The sequence below is a fragment of the Jaculus jaculus genome, chromosome 7 (genome assembly GCF_020740685.1).
Source record: "Jaculus jaculus isolate mJacJac1 chromosome 7, mJacJac1.mat.Y.cur, whole genome shotgun sequence".
In the NCBI taxonomy this organism is placed as follows: domain Eukaryota; kingdom Metazoa; phylum Chordata; class Mammalia; order Rodentia; family Dipodidae; genus Jaculus; species Jaculus jaculus.
In genome coordinates, this window is record NC_059108.1 from 105108236 (window position 1) to 105129787 (window position 21552).

A 21552-nucleotide genomic window follows, 5' to 3' on the forward strand; every position below is an offset into this window, starting at 1 on the left:
TGGGAGGCAGAGGTAGGAGAATCAGTGTGAGTTCAAAGCCACCCTGAGAAGACTACATAGTGAATTCCAGGTCAGCTTGGGCTCCAAGACCCTACTTCAACACCCCCCCAACAGGAAATGTTTATAACCCCGACTCTTCTTATATTCTAGGCTCTATACAAGCTTTACAGCGCAGCAGCAACCCACAGACATCTGTATCACCAAGCTTTTCCTACACCAAAGCCAGAAGCTAATGAACAAGCAGAGAAGAAGAAAACTTAATCCAATTCAATAAAAAAATACAGGTGCATGACCATTTGTCAGCTAAATATTGAGTTTTTTGTTTCCATGCAAACATTGAATGTGCTTCCATCAGAACAGAGTAAAATACCAAACACCTCTGAGAACTGCAAATTCTTCTACTTCAGTGTTTAATAAGCAGGTGTATGTATGCATGGTTAGGTCATTTACTTAACATGTACAGTTTCTTGATTTTTGTCTTTAAATATGCTGTAATAATTTCAGGTATCTGCATATTTATGAGGACAGCACATGTGGTTCAGCTTGAATTTATGAAATTCTACTACTGGGTTATAATTAATCATGTAGTGATATTACTCCATGAATGGATATGCTCATTTAATTTCTGTAGAAAGTTTCAATTATTTCACACAGCTATTTGTTTAAAGCACAGCATCATAACTCTGCAGGCTTGATTTAATCTATATAATCTTACACATACAACAGGCTCTTATTTTGAAATATATTTAAGAGCTAACAGTTGCTTTACCAAAAACTAGATCTTGTTTCTTTTATATTTATGACTTGATATAGAATGTAAATCTCTTGGTCAAAAATGCAGAAAAAAATCTCTTTGTATATGTGTGTGCATTTCACTGCATTGTATATTTTTTCATTTGGTACACAAGAAATGTATTCTTTATAGGTTTATTCTTTTAACATGTGATGTATATTAAAGTTTACTCTGGTTCCTAACATTAAAACAAATGCTTACTGATTTTGGAACCATTTGGCAAGTGTTGATAAAGAATGAAGGTTATCTCCTTTTTAATTCAAGATGCATTTTAATTAAGATGGAAGAGTATCTAAGTTTATTACATATATCAGCTTACAACTTAGAAAAGTTGCTCATAAGCTCAGTAAATTATCATTTTCCATTAGTAAAATTCCACCAGACATACTTTAATTTTCAATACCCCTTTTGATGCTTCCTTGGCTTATAAACCTTCTGAACAGAACAATGACATGGATTCAAACGCCACACCCTTAGTTTCCACAAAAATATATTTAATAAGCTTGTTATATAAAATCAGACACAACATTTTATCAATAATTCAAATTCACTTTTCTCTAACTGGGACTGCCTGTATTTTAGAAGACAATAAAAATATATTTACATATTTATAACACATGTAAGTATAACCAAGTTATGAAATTCACAGAATTCTAGAGATTTACAGCCTGGATGTATCATCAATTTGTTTGTAATCAAATTTTGTATGCTAATTATAAATGACTATTAAGCCAAAAGTGGAAAAATGGGGGGGGGGTTATATGACTTTAAAGTTAACACTCATCTATGATAAAAAAGCAATATAAAATTTATTTAAATGACCAAAACTTCTTACTAAATCCCTGATTGTCATTTTTGGCAACTTAACCCAGCCCGTCAGAAGGCAGTGTGCTATGTTGTAGGGAATCTTGCAGTGTCTCATCAGAGCCATACTCATGTAATTAAGAGGCTTAGCTGAAAACAGGAAGTGATGTCAGCAACTTTGAGTATGTACATACCTTCCCATACAGGCTTAGTTAGGCTTTATGTTTAAATTTATTCCTGGAACACTTTCTGAACATGCTTCAAAGGGTGGCAGGAGAATAGATGACCACAAACATCATATAGAAACTTATCACAATAATGGATTCAACTCCTATTCTGTACTTTGAACTATGTCCATGTCATGCCAGACAATATCCACACCAGAGCAGTACACAACTGTTTAAAAATATGACACCAGTCCTCGTTCTCTCTTTTTTTTAAAGAAAGGTACTGCTTCTATAGGAACTTACCAAGTGATCATTCCCTATATAACCTCTGGTTATAATGATGTCTTATTCTGCATTCTTTTTCATCAAGAGTATTTACCAGGCATGATGGTGCATGCCTTTAATCCCAGCACTCAGAGGCAGAGGTAGGAAGAGCTCCTTGAGTTTGAGACCAGCCTGAGACTACACAGTGAATTCCAGATTAGCCTAGGTGAAGGTGAGACCAAACCTTGGGGGAAAAAAAGAAAGAAAAAGAATATTCAAGCAGTTTCCTACTATACAGCATTTAAATGTATGTTATGTTGGCTCTTAAAGTGGTAAACCATATTTGTTGTTCAATGAAAGAAAATTTCTAATAACAAAATACATGTAAAATTAGAATTTTATAATTTTCAAAAAGTCAGCTGCCTTTATTAACCAAAGTACTTGTTTGCAGTCATTTTGCCTGTGAAAATATTTAAAAGGTTTTATAAAACTTGAATTTTATTTTTATGAAGTTAACTTAAAAAATTCTTGCCATGTTGCTGGGCATACCACTGCTGTCTCTGCTTGCGGTTTTCCAACTCAGTGAGCAGTGCCTGTCTATAGGCCTCATACATTTTAACAATCTGTTCCAATTCTTTCATGAAGAGCAACTTCAGCATCCCCTGGTATGTGTCTAGGTCAGCCAGTTGGAAGAGTTCCCATTTCAGAATGTGGTCATACCTGTTTTAAAATAAAATGTTCACAACGCATACATGAGCATTTCTTTACAGCACAAACTGGTAAACAAGTTTAAAGACAGTTGATTGAGTCAGTAAAACTCACTATCTAAATATACTTTTTTGTTGTTTTAGTTTATTTGGGCTTTATTTTGTTTTTGTTTGTTTTATTGCTCAGACTGGCCTTAAATTCCTGGGTTCAAGTAATCATCTTGTCTCATATTCCTCAGTAGCTAGGTGCACTCACATACACTAAGCTCCAAATCCTTCCTTTAGAGAAGAAAACAGTTCATATTACTTCAAGTTTCCCTTCCTCTCTCTCAAATAATAATTTTTTTTTAAAAAAAGAATATTGATTTCTGTTAAGTGTCAATTCTAATATTAATACTGAACCAACCATGAACACCAATCATAGAGCAGACATAATAGAAAGCTTTGATTATGAATTCTAATATATTTATTTTTCACAATCACTTATATTTCCTGCTGAATGGGTTCTTTGGTAATTTTATTCCAAAGGGATCTTACCAATGCAAAAAATATAATATACTTAAAAAGCAGGTAAACAGAACTCAATTACTATCAGTCACATCTGGGATTTGCATGTAAGCGTACATTTCTATTCAATTTGGGTATGTGCACTGGGAAGACGAAGTGCACCATATGCACACCCACAAGGAGAACGTTTCCTTGGATTCCACTTTATTCCATTACCTGAGAAAGGAAAATTTACTAATAGATACTGATTTATTTGTAGAAACCGTTATGCCCTTCCATGGGAGATTCCTATTCCTTTGAACAGAAACTAGAGATAATTTAAGAAATATTCAGTGATCTTGCAAGAAGGGAAGAGTTACATTTGGGTTCTTAGTTTTATTACAAGTATATCACTTTACAATAATTTATTACTCTTATTATATCCTGTTATCAGATGCTTTTGAACAAAGTAGTGAAGATTCAGAAATATTTCAAGTGACTTCCAAACTTTATTAGCTCTGATATCCTTCTTCAAATAAAACATTACTTAAAGCCTAAAATTAACTTGAGAAAAACAGGGCAGCACTGAGGTTAAGCAGCTCAGAGTCATGAAAATACTGGAGCTGTGTGTTCACTTACTTCACAGGGGCTCGGGCATAAACCTGAAGCCAGTCAGGAATTTCTGCTGTATGGTAAGGATTTGCAGGGACCAGAAGGGACTGATTTCTTTCAGTTTGCTGTGGCTGGTATGTGATGGGTGGCGGTTGATCATACCGAGGTACACTACAAAGAAGAATTGACATTTATTCAGATAAAAGCCCTACATCTAGACAAGAAATTATAATGAACATGTAATCAATTTACTGTCTCTCAATGTAATTTTTGCTCAATCTTCTATCCCTAAAAGATAACTTTCTGTGATAAAGGTCTGGGTTTTTCACCATGCAAATCAGAAGTAAATTCCCATCTTCCCTTGGAAACTATTATGTTGCTGTGATAGATATAAACCTAGTATATTTTACACTTCTTCTGATTTGTATTTATTCAAGGACAGCTTTGAACACATAAAAAATTGGATCTAAGTTGTAACCTTTATACAGAGGTGAAACTAAAACATAAAATTTCTGCAAATAACTAGTAATTAGCCAAAAGATTATATTGGAAAGGTTGATAGTTTTTCTCATAACAACAAATAGCAGTTAGGATTGCCTGAGACCTATTTTAAATCATAAAGACTTTAAAAATCATGCTTTAAGCCAGGCGTGGAGGCACACACCTTTAATCCCAGCACTCGGGAGGCAGAGGTAGGAGGATCAACATGAGTTTGAGACAACTCTGAGACTACATAGTGAATTCCAAGACAGCATGAGCTAGAGTGAGACCCTACTTTGTTTAAAAAAAAATAATAATCATGCTTTAAGTAATTCTAATAGCATGTACAAGCTGAGGGAAGGAAGGAGGGAATAGCTAGAGGTGTTATATGAAAGAGTGCTAAGATAAGTTCTGAACACCCTGCAGGTTCCAGATTGAATTCTGAGAAACCAAAATGAGCTATTTCAGACATAAAAACGAAACTGAAAAGGGTCTACCTCCAAACATACAAGACTTTCATATGTATCAGAATAGGTCACTGCTTTCTAAACTGGGTTTAAAATACAGGCTAGATTACATCATGGTTAACAATATACAGATAATGAAAATGGTACTGAATTGTATTTCCAACTTTACTTTCATAAAGGTTCAAAGACAGAATAGTCATTTATGTCACATGCTTTGAAATCAGACATGACTATGTTGTAATTTGTTTGGCCACTTAAAATTTATATGGATGTGAGCAAAACAGCCTTTACTTCTCTCTTAAACCTTTTTAATTTGCAAAAGTAAAGAAGTAAATCTATACCACAGATAAGGTCGTTCTCAGGATTAAATGAGCTAATGTAAGTCAAGAGTTCTGTTTAAGGATTGCATAATACAACCAAATTTAGTAATACTAGTAATGCTTATTCTTTCTTGATTTAACGTCTACTGAATTGCTGAGAAGCAAATTATTTGTGAAATGCTTTGTAAACCATAAAAACCTTACAATAATATAAAGTTAATGATGAACAGAAAAGTAAGCTCAAATCTTGTTATTCAGACTATAAAGATCTCAACTATCAGGTGACACAAACCGTGACAGGTTTGGTTCCTCTGAAGAGAAGATGGTATCAGTCACACAGTGAATACTGACTGAGTGCCACTAAACAGAATCACTGGAACAGATACATTTTCAAAGCTGAATCACTAAATCTAAAAATAGAAAATAATTAAAGCAATGAATGCTTAATCTCCAGGTGACAATTCTTAAATGTAGTTTCATGATTTTAATGGTTCTAAAAATTATAAATATCTACCATAACAAAACTTTGTATTATACCAGATGATTCTAGGCAACATCTATCTGCGTGATGATGACATTTTACCCATTTTTAATCTGATAGTTCTTAATGCTTAAATGTGACTAATGTGAGATATCTGCTACTTCATTACTAAGCTAGTAATAGCTTTATATGCTCTTTGCAATCCAGTGTCTATTTTACACTTATAGCACATCTCAGTCTGAATTCATCACAAATCACTTGGCTACAGTATTAAGGCAGCACAAGTCTAAAACAGACAACAATTCAGATCTATGACTAAAACCCAGCATCAAACAGCCCAAAGGTTCAATATTTACTGAAAAGATCTGGAATATTCCGTTCCAATCCAATGTTTACTTTCTTGTCTAATTATTGTAAGAAACATAAAATCAGATCTAAGGTTGAATAAAAACAGTAAATTGATGTTATAATTCCAAAATATATTTTGACATACTAGGAGGTAGGTTTGACTTTCGAAATTTATTATGAAGAGATAGATGTTTTTCACTTATTTCAATTTCTGGGTATCTAAAATGACAACAACAAATACATTCTGGCATATCAAACTGGACTCTGATTACAAAGACACATTCTGTTTTTCAAGTTGAGAGAGAAAATACTCTTAGAAATATGAGCAAATATAGTTGCTACTTTACCTAGGAGCACAGGGATGCCTGTACTGAGCCTTTTTATTTGTGTGATCTACGTAATAGGTTCCAAATTCTGATGACTCTACTCGTTCCCATCCAGGAGGAAGTCCTTCTCGTTCAAGAGGATGGCTCCAATGAGTTGTGTTTGTGTTATGGTCTATGTAGTATTTTCTCCCTCTCATAGTCCAGTCCACAGACCAGCCAGGGGGAAGGGGTAAATCTTCAGACCCATGATTAGTTAAGTTTCCTAAAGATGTAGCAGCAACTCTCCCAATACCTGAAGAGAAGAAAAATGGGACAACTGTTCAATTATTTCTTCAGTTAAAATCTGTGATTATGCCATTATAAATTTTTCATAAATTTTTCCAATATCACCATTGTTATTATTTAATCACCAAAAAAGAGAAGAGCTAGACTTTGAAATTAGTGTGGGTTTGTTTGTTTGTTTGTTTGTTTGTTTGAAGCTTCCATCACCAGGCTACATAAACACTTAAGTTTTTACATTTATAGAGAAAAGTGAGGAAAGGAAAAAATCTCACCTTATTCAAGATCTAAGATTTGACATTTCATCTAAAAAAAAAAAAAAAGCAAAAGTGAACTTGTAAAACCACTCCCAGTTTATAATTTCTTAACAAGAATCTGGCTGTGCCCTAGAATTATTAAGGATGTTTATTAAGGTAGCAGGTCAACATTCAAAAATCAATCAAATAGCCATTTTTAATGAGAAACAGGAGTTACTGAAATAGTATCATTTATAAATGGCTCGAAAAAGGTCAAGTTTCCAGCTGACTTTGAAGAATTTTTAAAATTATGCCTAATTTTAAGGAATGGCAAAAGAAACATTTTCATCTGTTTTGAAATCCTAGCAATATTCTGGAAAGTCAGAATCCTTCCCTGGACTAAAAAAAGCGGTGTAGTCTTGTCAATCATACTGCTATGTATTTTAACATCAATGACAAAAGATAATTCAAAAGAGCTTTATAATGAAGGCAAATGTTTCTAGTTGAAACTCTGGAGTTTCTAAAGGATAAGCAAGTTTATAATTAAATATAGGTTATCAGAAGGTTTAAAACTATTCACTCATATACAAAATATAAGAGGTGGCAAGTGCATAAGGCTAGTCATTGCAGCATAATCTGTGGAAATGAAAGGCTAGAAATAAACCAGTTAAGATATTATGGGATCATGCTGTTACACATAGATCAGACCAGAGTACAGCACTACAGGGCTGTAAAAATGCAGATGATACTCAGCATACATTAAATGAAGAGACAGAGACAGCCGGGTACAGTGGCTCACACCAGAACTAGGTAGGCTGAGATAGGAGGAATACCTTAAATTCATGGCCAGCCTAGATGACACAGAGTTCCAGGCCAGCCAGGGCCTATCTAACCCCACTCTTAACAGCGCCAAAAAGGAGAGAGAGAAACAGACTGTGGGTAATATGCTCCCTTCATACATTCAATAACCAGCACGCAAAGTGGTCCTGGCCCCAGTGATCTCTGCCCTCCTGGTATTCACCTGCCTCTATGAGCAACAGTTTATGGCAGAAAGGATGGCACATGACTTCTGATGTTGAATTATAAAAGACCATACAGCTTCTGTCCTGGTCACACTCACTGGCTTTCCATTGAATCACTTACTCTGAGGGAAGCCAGCTGCCAAGAGAAGCCCATGTAGTGAGAAACTGGGGCCTCCAGCCAGAACTGAAACCTCTTTATAGCTTTGTGAGGATACTGTAACAATGTGATTCTAAGGAAGTGGGTATTATGGCCTTCATGAAGCCTTCATGTTTCATGTAACTGCAGTTGTAGCTAATATCTGAACTATAATTATAGGGCAGGCTCTCAGTCAGAACTATACAGTTAAGCTGCTTCTGATATCCTGACCCACATAAATTGAAATGCTATGTTATTGTTTATGCCACTGAGTTTGGAATAGCACACAACAGAAAACCAATATAATACATCTGGACAGGGACATATACACACATGGATTTAGGCCCATTTTCATACCACACTGCAATGCAAGAATACAATAAAAACGGTTATAGGAAGAGGCAGAGGACAGGGATAGAAATAATTTTTTAAATGCATTTTGTTTTATAATTTCAATTTTGGAACCTTTTAAATATTACATGTAACTAAAAACCAAATCAAAATTTAGAAGCAATAACTAAAACATGAGAACAAAATAAATAAATCTAAGAGTACATCAAGTGGCTTAAACATACTTAAGAAAAATGGTTCAAGGTAATTCTATACATACTAACTGGTGTTACTCAAAGATAAGAAATTAGCTACAAAAACATCTTCTTTACTCAGTAGCCGCACTGTTAATAATCTTGGTATCACTTTTTAGGGATGTGTATGTTATATACATGTGTGTGAGTGTGGGGGCATATGTACCATAGTGCATGTTTGGAGGTTTGGGGACAATTTTTGGTTGTCTGTACTCCGCTTCCAGCTCCTTTGAGGCAGAAGCACATATTCAGAGCTGCTTTTCTGCTAGACTAGTAGGCTCCCCAGGCTTCTTGTGAGTTCTCCTATCTTGGCCTCCCTTCTGAATCATTGACGTGGCTGGGATTACAACCACTTGCCACAGAGTCCAACTTTTTTCCATGGGTGCTGGAGTTCCAAACTTGGATACCCATGCTTACACAGAATGTGTCTTATCCACTGAGCCACCTCCCCAACCCCAATATTGATTATAATTTTAAAACTACTTATGGGGGGCTGGAGAGATGGCTCAGCGGTTAAGCGCTTGCCTGTGAAGCCTAAGGACCCCGGTTCGAGGCTCGATTCCCCAGGACCCACGTTAGCCAGATGCACAAGGGGGTGCACGCATCTGGAATTTGTTTGCAGTGGCTGGAGGCCCTGGCACACCCATTCTCTCTCCTCTCTCCTTCTCTGCCTCTTTCTCTCTCTTTCACTCTCAAATAAAAATAAAATAAAATAAAATAAAAAAATTAAAACAAAAAAAAAACTACTTTATGAGGGCTGAGGAAATGGCTCAGTGGGTAAAAGAGCACTTGGTGTATGTGGTGGTTTAAATGTAAAATGTCCCCCATAACTTCATGCATTTGTGACTAAGGCTCCTCCTACTCAGTCCCTGCTGGTGGAGTCCTGCTGAAGGTGTCACTAGGGGAGTCCCTGAGGTTTATTAGTCCTGCCCCAATGGGTGCTCACAGCAAGATCCCTTTCTCTCCTTCCTCTGCTTATGTGTAGTTGCCTGCTCTCTTATTCTACCCTCCCCATGATGAAGCTTCTTCTGGAAACTGTAAGCCAGAAACAAACCCTTTCCTTCTCTAAGCTACTTCTGGTTTGGGTGTTAACTTTTTTTTTTTTTTGGTTTTTCGAGGCAGGGTCTCACTCTGGCTCAGGCTGACCTGGAATTCACTATGTAGTCTCAGGGTGGCCTCGAATTCACGGCGATCCTTCTACCTCTGCCTCCCGAGTGCCGGGATTAAAGGCGTGTGCCACCACGCCCGGCTTGGTGTTAACTTTTATACTGTGCAAACATGAAGAATAAGAGGGTATGATTCACCCTGATTTCAATTCCACAGCATCAACATAAACAGCTGGGCCTACAGCCCAGTACTATGGAAAGCTGAGACTGGAGAACCACTAAGGCTCACTCAATGGTTAGCTAGTCTGACTAAAAACAGCAGCTCTGGATTCAGTAAGACTATCTCAAGGAAAATGTGAGGAAAAAGGATTCAGTAAGACTATCTCAAGGAAAATGTGAGGAAAAAGAGGACAGCCAATGCTTCTGTGTGCACATGGGGCATTCACACATCCACCATACCACACCCACACATGAAACCAAACATCACAGTACATCACAACACAATACACACACACTATGTTATAGAGATAAGGCTACAATATAGATAAAGCAAATAAACAGCTTTGTAACTTCCAATAAAAACTGAATTTCAATCTAAGAAAAATCAGAAATATGGAAGCACATTGTGAATATACTTGAAACTAAACAGATGTACATTTAAAATGCTTAAAGATGGTATATTTAAAGTTACATATACTTTACAACAATTAAAAATTTTCAAGAAAGTAAAAACATGGATTAAATTTTTAAATTTTAAATTGCCAACAGCACAAATTCATGAAGAATTTGTTTCCAAAAAAAAAAAAAAAACAGCTGGGCATGGTGGCACATGCCTTTAATCCCAGAACTTGGGAGGCAGAGGTACGAGAACTGCCATGAGTTCAAGGCCACCCTGAGACTACATAATGAATTCTAGGTCAGCCTGAACTAGAGTGAGACCCTACCTGGGGGGGGGGGGAGACCAATATTTCCTAGATTTTGTCCAATAAAAGGTCTGGGAGCAATAACCCACCCAGTTGCAATGTGTCCCAAATTGTGATCCTCAAATATTACTTCCTTATTACTTACTGTATTTATAAAAAATAAACATTCACAAGGTAATTACATAAACTCTCAAGGCAAATTAAGTAGCATTTTATCTTTACCAAGCTTCACTAGATATACTTTCAAAGAACTTAACTAGGTAGGTATCTATGAGATCTATATGTATAAAAAAAAGATTAAAAAATGAATATCCAAGCCAGGCTTGGTGGCACACACCTTTAATCCCAGCACTTGAGAGGCAGAGATAGGAGGATCACCATGAGTTCAAGGCCACCCTGAGACTCCATAGTGAACTCCAGGTCAGACTGGGCTACAGTGAGACCCTACCTTGAAAAGCCAAAACAAAGGAAGCTTCACAGGGATGATAGTGATAGTCATGAAATATGTTAGCTTGGATTATAATCAAATTGTGATGAAAAGATTTAAGTACTGAACTAAATCATCTTCTTTCTTCCTCTACAAAATAATTTACAAAGATACAGATAAAGCTGTGTCTTTAAAGATTACTAGCCTCTCCTTAAAAGATCATTTTGGCTAACTACACACTTACTAGAATAAATACAAACTCAGCATTGTTTTGTAAAGTCTGACACTTGTCAGTTTTATTTTTGTAATTTTATGTATCTTTAGTAATCTTTAAAAATTTAAAAAATCTTTAAATTTGTTATAAGTTTGTTATATAGAACTAAATTATTTAAGAGGAAAACCACATTTAAATGGCCCTTATCATTCCAACTAAAGCCTTCTACTTAGCATAAGCTTTCTTCCTTTGGTATATACAAAGTGCCTAACTGGCAATGTCGGCCAAGATTAAATTTCATGGCTAAAGGTAGAACTCCCAAGGGGCTAAACTAAAACTCTTTAAGATATCATACTTGTTTTTAAGCTCCTGACAAAGACAGAAAGATGGTCTTTATCTTTGAGAGAATGTGTTTTCTGGCTCCTTTACCACATCAGCAGGTCATTACAAAACTATTACCCCATATTGCTTACTATATTTAGTAATAATTTAATGCTTATGAAAATAAACCTGTCTGTAGGTCATCCCTAAGATTCCACAACTTGCTCTTTTCCATTTACTAAAATTCCTCCAACATCATCCAACATAGGCCTTGAAAGTATCTTTTAAGTCTTATCAAGATGAATTTAAGAAACTTGTTGCTATTGTGTCATAGTCAGAGGTTTCCCTTCTAGAAAAGACAGTTTCTCTATTCTGTTAATACCTGATAGCTAACATTCTGTTTAAAATTTTATTTATTTATTTATTTATTTATGAATGACAGAGGGAGAAAAAGGGCCAGGACCTCCTGTCATAGCAAAGCAACTCCAAGTGCGTGCACTACTCTGTGCATCTGGCTTTGCATGGATACTGAGCAATCAAACCCAGGCTATCAGGCTTTGCAAGCAAGTTACGTTAACTGTTGTACCATCCCTCCAGGCCTTGATGGTTAATCTTGCCCTGAAATTTAAGGTGTCTTTTACAGTAGTACTGTTTTTTTTCTGGAAGGTAAAACATGAAGTTTCTCTATTAATGGATCATTACTGTAAAAACTACATGTCTGGGCTGGAAAGATGGCTTACTTAGTGGTTAAGGCACTTGACAGCAAAGCCTAAGAACTCATGCTTGGGCTGGAGAGATGGCTTAGCAGTTAAGTACTTGCCTGTAAAGCCTAAGGACCCCAGTTCGAGGCTCAATTCCCCAGGACCCACATTAGCCAGATGCACAAGGGGGTGTAGTGTCTGTAGTTCGTCTGCAGTGGCTGAAGGCTCTGGTGTGCCCATTCTCTCCCTCCCTCTCTCTCCCTCTCTCTCTCTCTCTCTCTCTCTCTCTCTGCCTCTTTCTTTCTCTGTCACTTTCAAATAAATAAATAAGTAAAAATAATTTATAAAAAAAAAAAGAACTCATGCTCAAATCTCCAGGTCTCACGTGAGCCAGACGCAGTGATGCAAGCACACAATGTCATATATGTTCACAAGGGGGCGCTTGCGTCTGGAGTTCGTTTGCAATGACTGAAGGTCCTGGCGCACCAATTCTCTCTCCCTCTCTGTCTCTTTTCTCTCTCTAAAAAAAAACATACATTTTTTAAATGGAAGTAGAATATTTTATTATAAAATACTCTTCAAGAAGCTGGGAATGTACTTAAATTGGTTCAGTGTATACATGAAACCTGGGGTTTAATCTGCGGCACCACATAAAACTATGTGTGGTGGTATAGACCTGCAATCCCAGCATTCAGGAAGTAGAGGCCGACTGACCATAAGTTCAAGGAAGGCTATCCTCAGCTACATAGTGATTCTGAGGCCAGCCTGAGCTACATGAGACCCTGTCTCAAAATAAAGAGAGAGTGGGACTGGGGACATGGCTTAGCAGTTATAGCATTTGCCTATAAAGCCTAAGGACCAGGGTTTGATTCCCCAAGACCCACATAAGCCATAGATACACAACGGGGCACATGTGTCTGGAGTTCATATGCAGTGCCTGGAGGCCCTGGTGCACCCATTCTGTCTTTCTATCTGTCTCTTTCTCATAAACAAATAATTTTTTTTTTAAGTGAGAGAAAAAGATTCTTTATCTTCTGTAACCCTGTCATATTCTGATGAAAGCCAGGGGTAGAACACTGAATGGAGGCCTACTGTCATTTAAAGCAGATATTGGCCTAAAACTCAGATCTTATTTTTATTTATTTGGTTATTTATATATTTCCAAGTAGAGAGAGAAAGAATAAGATAATGAAGTAAGAATGGGCACACTAGGGCCTCTTGTCACTGCAAACAAACTTCAGATATATGTACCACTTTGTGCATTAGGCTTTACATGGGTACTGGGGATTTGAGCCTGAGCCATCAGGCTTTGCAAACAAATGTGTTTAACCACTGAACCATTTCTCCAGCCCAAATCTTATTTTTTTAAATCAACATTCCATTTGATAAAATATCCAATTAACTTGCACTTGATTTCTGAGTTGTGATTAAGTTGTTTCAAAGTCTGCCTTTAAACTTAACTTACAACAAATGTTAGATTGCTTCTAAGAGACTGACAAAGTTTATAGTAGTTCCTCAGTGATACTTAAGTCATTTATTTTTTCAAAGCCCACTGAGCATTCAGCAAAGTGGAAAATTAAGGACTTATTACAGTTACTCATAAAGATAATGTAACTTTAAAAAATTCATTCGAACAAAAATGAAAGACACAAGACTGGGGAAAATACAATGACAGCCACCACCACAACAAAAGAATTTGCGGATTGGAGAGATGGCTCCACAATTACATTTACTTCCTATACAAGCATACCCTAGGGGGGTCTGAGAACACCAGTGTTCCATCTACAGATCTCACACAGAGAGCTGGGTGTGGTCTCAGGCACCTACATCCCCAGTCCCACAGGGGAGCAGAGACCTAAGCATCATCAGACCTCTGCAAGCTCTAGAATTAGTAAAAAGACTCCAACTCAAAACAAAAACCACAGAAGAGAAAGAGCAGGACACCCAAAGTTCCACTCTGGCCACTGTAGGCAAATGTCCTGATGCAGGCTAATGTGTGAAGCATCACACCACAACACACACATACACAGAGAGAGAGAAAAAAGAAAAAGAATTTGCCATGGGGAAAGATAAGAATTAAGTATTCTTACAGAATCTCAGGTATTTAATCTTTTCTGCATTTTGAAAATTTTCTAGAAGTAGTTACTACTCTTAAAGAAAATAAAAATTGGCTTTATATTTTATTTTAGAGATATTTGAACTAATCTACAAATTCTCAACTATACAACTATATTAATCCTTTAACAACAACAAAAAAGACATTCACCAGGCATGGTGGTGCACACCTTTAATCTCAGCACTCAGGAAGCAGATGTAGGAGGATCACTGTGAGTTCAAGGCCAACCTGAAACTACATAGTGAATTTCAGGTCAGCCTGGGCTAGAGCAAGACCATACCTCAAAAAACAAAATAGAAATTAAAAAAAAAGCATTCATCTATGCTTTTCACAGTATTTCTAAATTACCCAAACATCTTTCCTCTTCAACTTCTCAATGAGATTATAAGGCCAGCTTTCATAAAATAAACTGCTCTTAGCAACTATTCCACACTATCCCCCATTTTCAAACTTTGGTAATATACTTTATCTGAAACCCATAATCCCTATTTTTCCTTCATAAAGCATCCTAGATCTGCCTTTCCTACTATCACTGGCTTCTGCAATCCTCTTTAAGGATCTATCCTAAGTGTTACCACTAAGTGTTATGACTAACCTTTACACACTACTTTCATCAAATAACTTGCCTTTTGAAATGTGTAATGATTCAAGCTTAAGCTTGTTGGACCACTTCATTCACCTCACATTTTATTTCATCAATCTAGGCAGGAACCTTAAACCTTGCCTTCTCTACTTTGACAGGTTTTCCCCAATTTTCTACCCAAAATGTCTCTCTTCTACTCTGTCAATATAAAAGTAAGCTCAAAACCCAGTTCCAAGTCATACTTCCTCCAGGTATCATTATTCTTTTAAGTCTTCCAACCTACACTGATAAATTTTCTGACTCACTCTTAAAATTACAGCTAATACCACAAAGAATAACCATTAATTATTCTGGTACAATTATGATATGCTAGTTATGTTTCCCCCAGTAAGGTACTCCCAAGACAGTTTTTAAAAAATGCTAGAGCCAGGTGTAGTGGCACACACTTTTAATCTCAGCACTTGGGAGGCAAAGATAGGAGGATCACCATCATGAGTTTGAGGCCACCCTGAGACTACACAGTAAGCTATCAGGTCAGCCTGAGCTAGAGTAAGACCCTACCTCAAAAAACCAAAAGGAAAGAAAGAAAGGAGGGAGGGAGGGAGAGAGGGAGGGAAGGAGATGTTAGACACATAAATGATTAATACAAACCAATATAATTTTTCCTATAGTCAAAACAGTCATCTTCCAAAATGCTCAGTTTATTTAAAGCTATGTGGGTTAAAAAGTAAATCTGCCTCACTTATTTTCATCTCTATCCTATCAAATTAAGTAAGCCTACAATTTACTAGGTAGAATAAAAATTAGATAAGAAAGTTTCATTTTCAGCTTACACAGGTTTATCTACTGTAATCTGGTACTTTAGGAATAAAGTACAATTTTAACATCCCTCTAATCTCTTCTTGCAGAAGTAGCACAAGTCAGGAGATAAGGAAAACAAATTTTGCTATTTAATTACATAGTAACTTTTTGCCTGTTACAAAAAGAACAACAGAAAGATATGTCAACATATACCAAATTTGATAAGTCTTTCTGGCCAACCTGGAAGTAATTATTGTCTAAAAAAGTTAGGCTCAGAGACACAATGCAAATGTATACTTGTGTACCCAATTCTTGTTATTTTTGTTGCCTTTCCTGGGTTTAAGCTGAATTTCTTTAAATACCTATCATTCACATTCTACCAAACCTAAATCTAGACTCAGTCTAACTGGAGACACTCAAGTTTCCATGTTTTTAAGCTTGTACTGTTAACAGTCCACATGCCACATGACAAGCATCAATTAGGTGACATGACATAATAAATGGACACAAGAACTCTGCATTCAGGACAGGTGAAGCAAGAGCAGCAAAGTGGAAAAAGTTCTTTTTTGAGGGGTGGGTAGTGTTGAAGAAGGGTCTGGCTGTAGCCCAAGAAGACCTGGAATTCTGTATGTAGTCTAAGGGTGGCCTTGAACTCAGAGGGATTTTACTACCTCTGCCACCTGAGTGCTGGGATTAAAGGCATGTGCCATCATGCCCAATTCCACTATCTTTTTTTGTAAACATTTATTTATTTCCAAGCAGAGAAAAATATAAGTGGGACAGAGAATGGGCATGCCAGGGCCTCCAGCCACTGTAAACAAATTCCAAATGCATGTGCCACCTTGTGCATCTGGCTTTATGTTGGCACTGGAGAATCAAACTCAGGTCATTAACTGCTAAGCCATCACTCTAGCCCTGAAAAAAAGTTCTTTAAGCACATCTGCTGGCTTCCCAGGAAAACCCAGAAAGGAACAGTTTTTGCAATTGAAACATCAATAAATATAAACTAATGTACTATCTATAATGATAAGTTACCTGAAGCATGCCTCCCCTGACTCTGTGGCATTCTTTGGAAGAGATCATGGTTGTATTCATAATATCTGTAATCTTCATGTGCACGATCTCCAAGTGGCCGCCTTCTCTGTCCATCAAAAAAGCTATCTGAATAAAAGTATCGGGAACCAGAGTCTCCATTTTCAACAGCAAAATTGACTTCTGTTAAAAACGACTGCGAAGAGCCATACTCCCGAGGAACATCAGCTAGACTTCTGGCCAGGTAAGAAGGTGCAGATAGTCGATTGCTTTCTCTTCTCATTACTTCATGAGGTGTTCTCTGAATTGGAGTTCTTAAGAAACTCTGGTTTCTTGAAACAACTCCATCTCCAGAAGCTGAAAAAACACTAGAGCTTGACTCTGGAAGACAGATATCAGTTCGTCTTGGAATTGTTGGACCATGCCGAATGAATGAAGGCATGAGATCTATAATAAAACAAAGAATAAAATTATGAGTTCAATAAATAAGTACACTTTTCCAAAGTTGTTCATTGATGTCTACCACCCCAAAACCAAAGTATCAATAGCCTTACAAAAACACAAGTTAAATTCTGGGCTGCAGAGATGGCTCTCCCCCTCCATTAAAAAAAAAAATCTCGGATAGGAAAATGGTGAAGTGGTAAGGAGTTTGCCAGCAAAGCCAAAGGCCCCAGGTTTAATTCCTCACTATGCACATAAAGCCAGATGCACAAGGTGGTACAACTGTCTGGAGTTCCATTTGCTAGACGCCCTGGCACACCCATTCTCTGCCTCTCTGTCTCTCTCTCTCTTTTTCTCTCTTTTGCAAATAAATAAATAAATAAAAATATTTAGTGCTGAAGAGATGCCTTAGTGGTTAAGGTGCTTGCCTACAAAGCCTAAGGAACCAGGTTGAATTCCCCAGTGCCCACGTAAGCCAGATGCACAGGTGGCACATGCATCTGGAGTTCGTTTGCAGTGGCTAGAGGCACTGGTATGCCCATTCTCCCTCCCTCCCTCCCTCCCCCCCCCCGCCTCTTTCTCTCTCAAATAAATAATAAACTATTTTTAAAATAAATTTTTAAAAATTTAAATTTTAAGCCAGGTGTGGTGGTGCACACCTTTAATCCCAGCACTCAGGAGGCAGAGGATCACCTTGAGTTCAGGCTACTGCAAGACAAATTCCAGGTCAGCCTGAGCTAGAGTGAGACCCTATCTCAAAAAGCAAAAACAAAAAAATTAAATTTTGGTGAAAGAGAACTAGGTATCTTAAATTTAAAAATTATTTTTTTGATCAAATGAATGTATAATCTGCATGAATGTACTTTGTGTTAGCTCAGCCAGAATTGAATGTATTCTGCATATTACCCATACATAATATGATGAAATGTCACTAAGCTTGAAAATAACCTAAGAAGCCAAGAGTTAGTAGTGTAATTTATGACTATAGTTGTTTTTTTTTTTGGTTTTTCGAGGTAGGGTCTCACTCTGGTCCAAGATGACCTGGAATTTCAGGGTGGCCTTGAACTCATGGCAATCCTCCTACCTCTGCCTCCCGAGTGCTGGGATTAAAGGCGTGCACCACCACGCCCGGCTATGACTATAGTTTTGTCTTCACTTGGTTTTACAAGTTGCCAAAATTCCTTCTGTATGTAAACACAATTTCAAAGATAAAATGAGAATATAATGCTTCTCCCAAACATATAAAGGTAGATTTTCTTAAAGATTTTAAAATTAGCAATTCTGTCTTGCTACTCTTGGAATTACCCAGTACTAGGTACAGTAATCAAAACTGAAAAGCCAAATATTTAGTTATAAAATTTTAAAATATCTTATTTCAAAGAGGCATACAATGTTGAATCAGAAGAAAATATTACTCAAACTATGGCTCCTTTAAGAACAAAAAAGTCAAAACAAGATAATGGTTTTCTGTACCCAGTACTGGTGAGAAAGCAAATACCTTTAAAACATGAAGAAGAGGTGGATGTGGTAGTGTACTCCTTTAATCCCAGCACTGGGAAGGCAGAGGTAGGAGGATCGTCGTGAGTTTGAGGCCACCTTGAGACTACATAGTGAATTCCAGGTTAGCCTTGGCTAGAGCAAGACCCTACCTCAAAAAAAAAAAAAAAAAAAAAAAAAAAACCCACAATTAATTAATTAATTAATTTTGGTGCAAGATAGAACTAGGTATTTTAAATTGAAAATTTTTCTGATCAAATAAAAAAGAAAAAAATGGATACAGATCCTATTTTACTAATTCATTCAATAAACAATATTAAGGGCACTATATTAGCTTGAAAGGCTAATGTTAAAACAAATTACTAGAACAATGAACTCTTGTAACACAAATACTGTTAAAAGCTTAAGGATGACATGTTCTACAATTTTAAGTAACGTTTAATAAACTGTTGGTAGCAAAAAGAATACTATTGCTGCCATGTGTGGTAGCACACGCCTTTAATCCCTGCACTCGGGAGTCAGAGGTAGGAGGATCGCTGTGAGTTCAAGGCCAGCCTGAGATTACATAGTGAATTCCAGGTCAGTCTGAGCTAGGATGAGCTAGAGTGAAGCCCTATCTAGGAAGGAAGGAGGGACAGGAGGAGGAGGAGGAGGAGGAGGAAGAAGAAAAAAAGGAAGAAGAGGAAGAAGAAAAAAAGGAAGAAGAAAAGGAAGAGGAGGAGGAAGGAAGAAGAAAAGGAAGAAGAGGAAGAAGAAGAGGAGGAGGAGGAGGAGGAGGAGGAGGAGGGAGGGAAGGAAGAAGACGACGACTATTGCTTAAAAACAGAAAAGTATGTATAACAGAAAACTAAGCGATTAAAAATAAGTTTAAAAATAAAGAAGTTTTAAGTTACTGACACATTCATCTCATACAATTTGTTAAAAAGCACCACTTACTACTACAATCTGCAGGACTGGCCATGCGGTTACAGTATGCTGTCCACCCCTTTCTGTGTGATCTTAGGCAAATCCGAAGAACTTCTAGGAAAAGCTTTACCAATTTACAATGAGGTAATGCTTCACTTAAGTCACAAGGCTACTACCAGCTTCCAAAAAGGAAATTTACACAAAGGGCAGGGTTCCCAGAAGGAGGACTGTAACATTAGTTCCTTACCTCATAAGTATTCTGAATAAATAAACATATATATAAGAATTTTAAAAATCGGGACATTGCGATTGAAAAGCAGAGTCTAAATATTTAAACTGGGAAGAAAAGCGGGGGGGGGGGGGAGAACAAGAAGGAATACGCCCTACTGGGAGCGAGACAAACTTGGTAGCTTTCCTGATATGGCAAGAGAGTACAGTGAGTAGTTTGCGTTTTGGGAGTTTTACGTGAGAAGTCTCATCCAAGTACTTTACGGGTCCGGGGCTCTGAGACCCGAGGGTGGGGGAGGCTCAGCTTTTTTCACCTTCTCAAGTCTGTCTGGCCACAGGACGGAAGCTATTCTCCCCGGGTTTGCACTGCTTTGGGGACAGTGACACCCGTGCTGTTTGTAAACATCAGGTTCGTCCCGTACCAGGCTCGTCACCTGACTCCAACATCAGACATTCAGACATTTATTTCTTTAGAATCTTTCCCGCTACCCTTCCAGTCCTACCCAGGGCTACACTCGGTCACCCGCGGCGGGGAAATTTGTTTTTGTTTTTTTTTGTTTTTTTTTTTTTTTCTTTTTTTTGGCGACGGCCCCGAGCGGGACTAACTAGTTCATTTTCTACGTTTTTAAGAACCGACTGCAGTTTAGAGTGCGGGGAGGGGGGGAATAAAACAACAAAGGCAAAGCCCTGTCCCCGGGCCGGGGCGGTGGGCGCGCCGCGCGACACTCACTGCGCAGCAGGGGCGACGTCTCCTTCTTCACGTACTTGCCCTGCACCTCGGCCGGCTTGGACACTTCGTTCTTGGTTTTCTTCCGGGACAGCATGGTCGCCGGGCTCCGCGGCCCGAGGCGGCGCCGAGCAGCCCCGCGTCCCGCCCGGCCCGGCCCGCCGTCCGTCTCTCAGGGCTCCGCGCCCCACGCCGAGCGCCGCCGCCACCTCCGCGGGCGCCTCCTTCCCTCACCGCCGCCCGGGGTCGCCCGCCGCAGCCGCTGCAGCATGTTCGCGCCCGCCGCCGCCGCCGCCGCCGCCGCTCAGTCGCATGGCACTTCCTTCCGGGAAGTCTGTCCGTCCTGCCCCGCTGCCCCGGGACGCCGTGAAAAGAAGCCAAGGAGGACGCCGGCCAGGGCCATGGTCCTCCGCCGCCGCCGCCGCCGCCGTCCCGTAAACTTTCCCCGCGCCGCTGGGAATTCTGGGAAACTCGACGCTGCGCGAGCCCCGCCCCCTCCCCTGCCCCTCCCGCGCGGGGCGCGGCTCGGCGTCCGGACTCCAGCGGCCCGGGCCCCAGCTAACGGTGTGGACGCGGGCTCGAATCCCCGCGGGGCGGCTACGCGCACGCGCTGTGGAGCTCCTGTCACCACGGACTTCCCTGGAGCTTGCCGGAGGCCCTGACGCCCGGCACACGCGTTCCCATCAGCATCTGCCAAGGAGGACGCCCTCGGGGTTCCCTGGACTGCCAAACTCGGCGCCCCCCCCCACAAAAAAACGCAGAAAGACCCGAACCCCAGGCTAGATGCCTCATCTGGTGAAAACATGAATCCATTCGATGCTAATAAAACTTATCCTCCCACCCCCCCTTCCGTGTGCATCTTGCTGATAACAATTTAGAAAATATACAGGAAGATGCAGTTTCTACTACCTCAAGATAAATTTGATGTTGTCGTGTTCATTTCATCATCACGTTTTATAGTAGATTGCATAGCCACATATTTCCTCTTGGTGTTAGGGATGACAGAATTTTGAGGAC

The 21552-nt window shown here is 38.7% G+C and overlaps 2 protein-coding genes across 3 annotated transcripts in view; one reads left to right on the plus strand and one right to left on the minus strand.

Moving 5' to 3' along the window:
- Window positions 1–3080, plus strand: part of Atl1 (atlastin GTPase 1) — a 67520-nt gene extending 64440 nt beyond the window's left edge. For both annotated transcript variants that reach the window (XM_004649168.3, XM_004649169.2), the window contains one exon: window positions 151–3080. In XM_004649168.3, coding sequence (XP_004649225.1) covers window positions 151–261 — 111 coding nt within the window. In that variant the 3' untranslated portion in view covers window positions 262–3080. The remainder of the gene's footprint in view (window positions 1–150) is intronic.
- Sav1 (salvador family WW domain containing protein 1) lies at window positions 1045–20676 on the minus strand. The gene is made up of 5 exons (XM_004649170.3): window positions 20539–20676; window positions 16740–17183; window positions 6277–6547; window positions 3861–4004; window positions 1045–2748 (listed from the first exon to the last, which is right to left on the minus strand). The coding sequence occupies exons 1-5, from the start codon at window positions 20630–20632 to the stop codon at window positions 2541–2543; spliced, it is 1161 nt and encodes a 386-aa protein (XP_004649227.1). The 5' UTR covers window positions 20633–20676; the 3' UTR covers window positions 1045–2540.
- Between the last annotated feature and the right edge of the window lie 876 nt (window positions 20677–21552).

What these genes read in the sequence shown, in the direction of transcription:
- Sav1 (XM_004649170.3), bottom strand. Translation starts at nt 20,632, where the DNA reads ATGCTGTCCCGGAAGAAAACCAAGAACGAAGTGTCCAAGCCGGCCGAG. An exon ending in AGGCATCCCTGTGCTCCTAG is followed by an intron (nt 4,005 to 6,276) that starts GTAAAGTAGCAA and finishes TCTTCTTTGTAG; the next exon opens with TGTACCTCGGTATGATCAAC. An exon ending in TATGCCCGAGCCCCTGTGAA is followed by an intron (nt 2,749 to 3,860) that starts GTAAGTGAACAC and finishes ATTTTAAAACAG; the next exon opens with GTATGACCACATTCTGAAAT.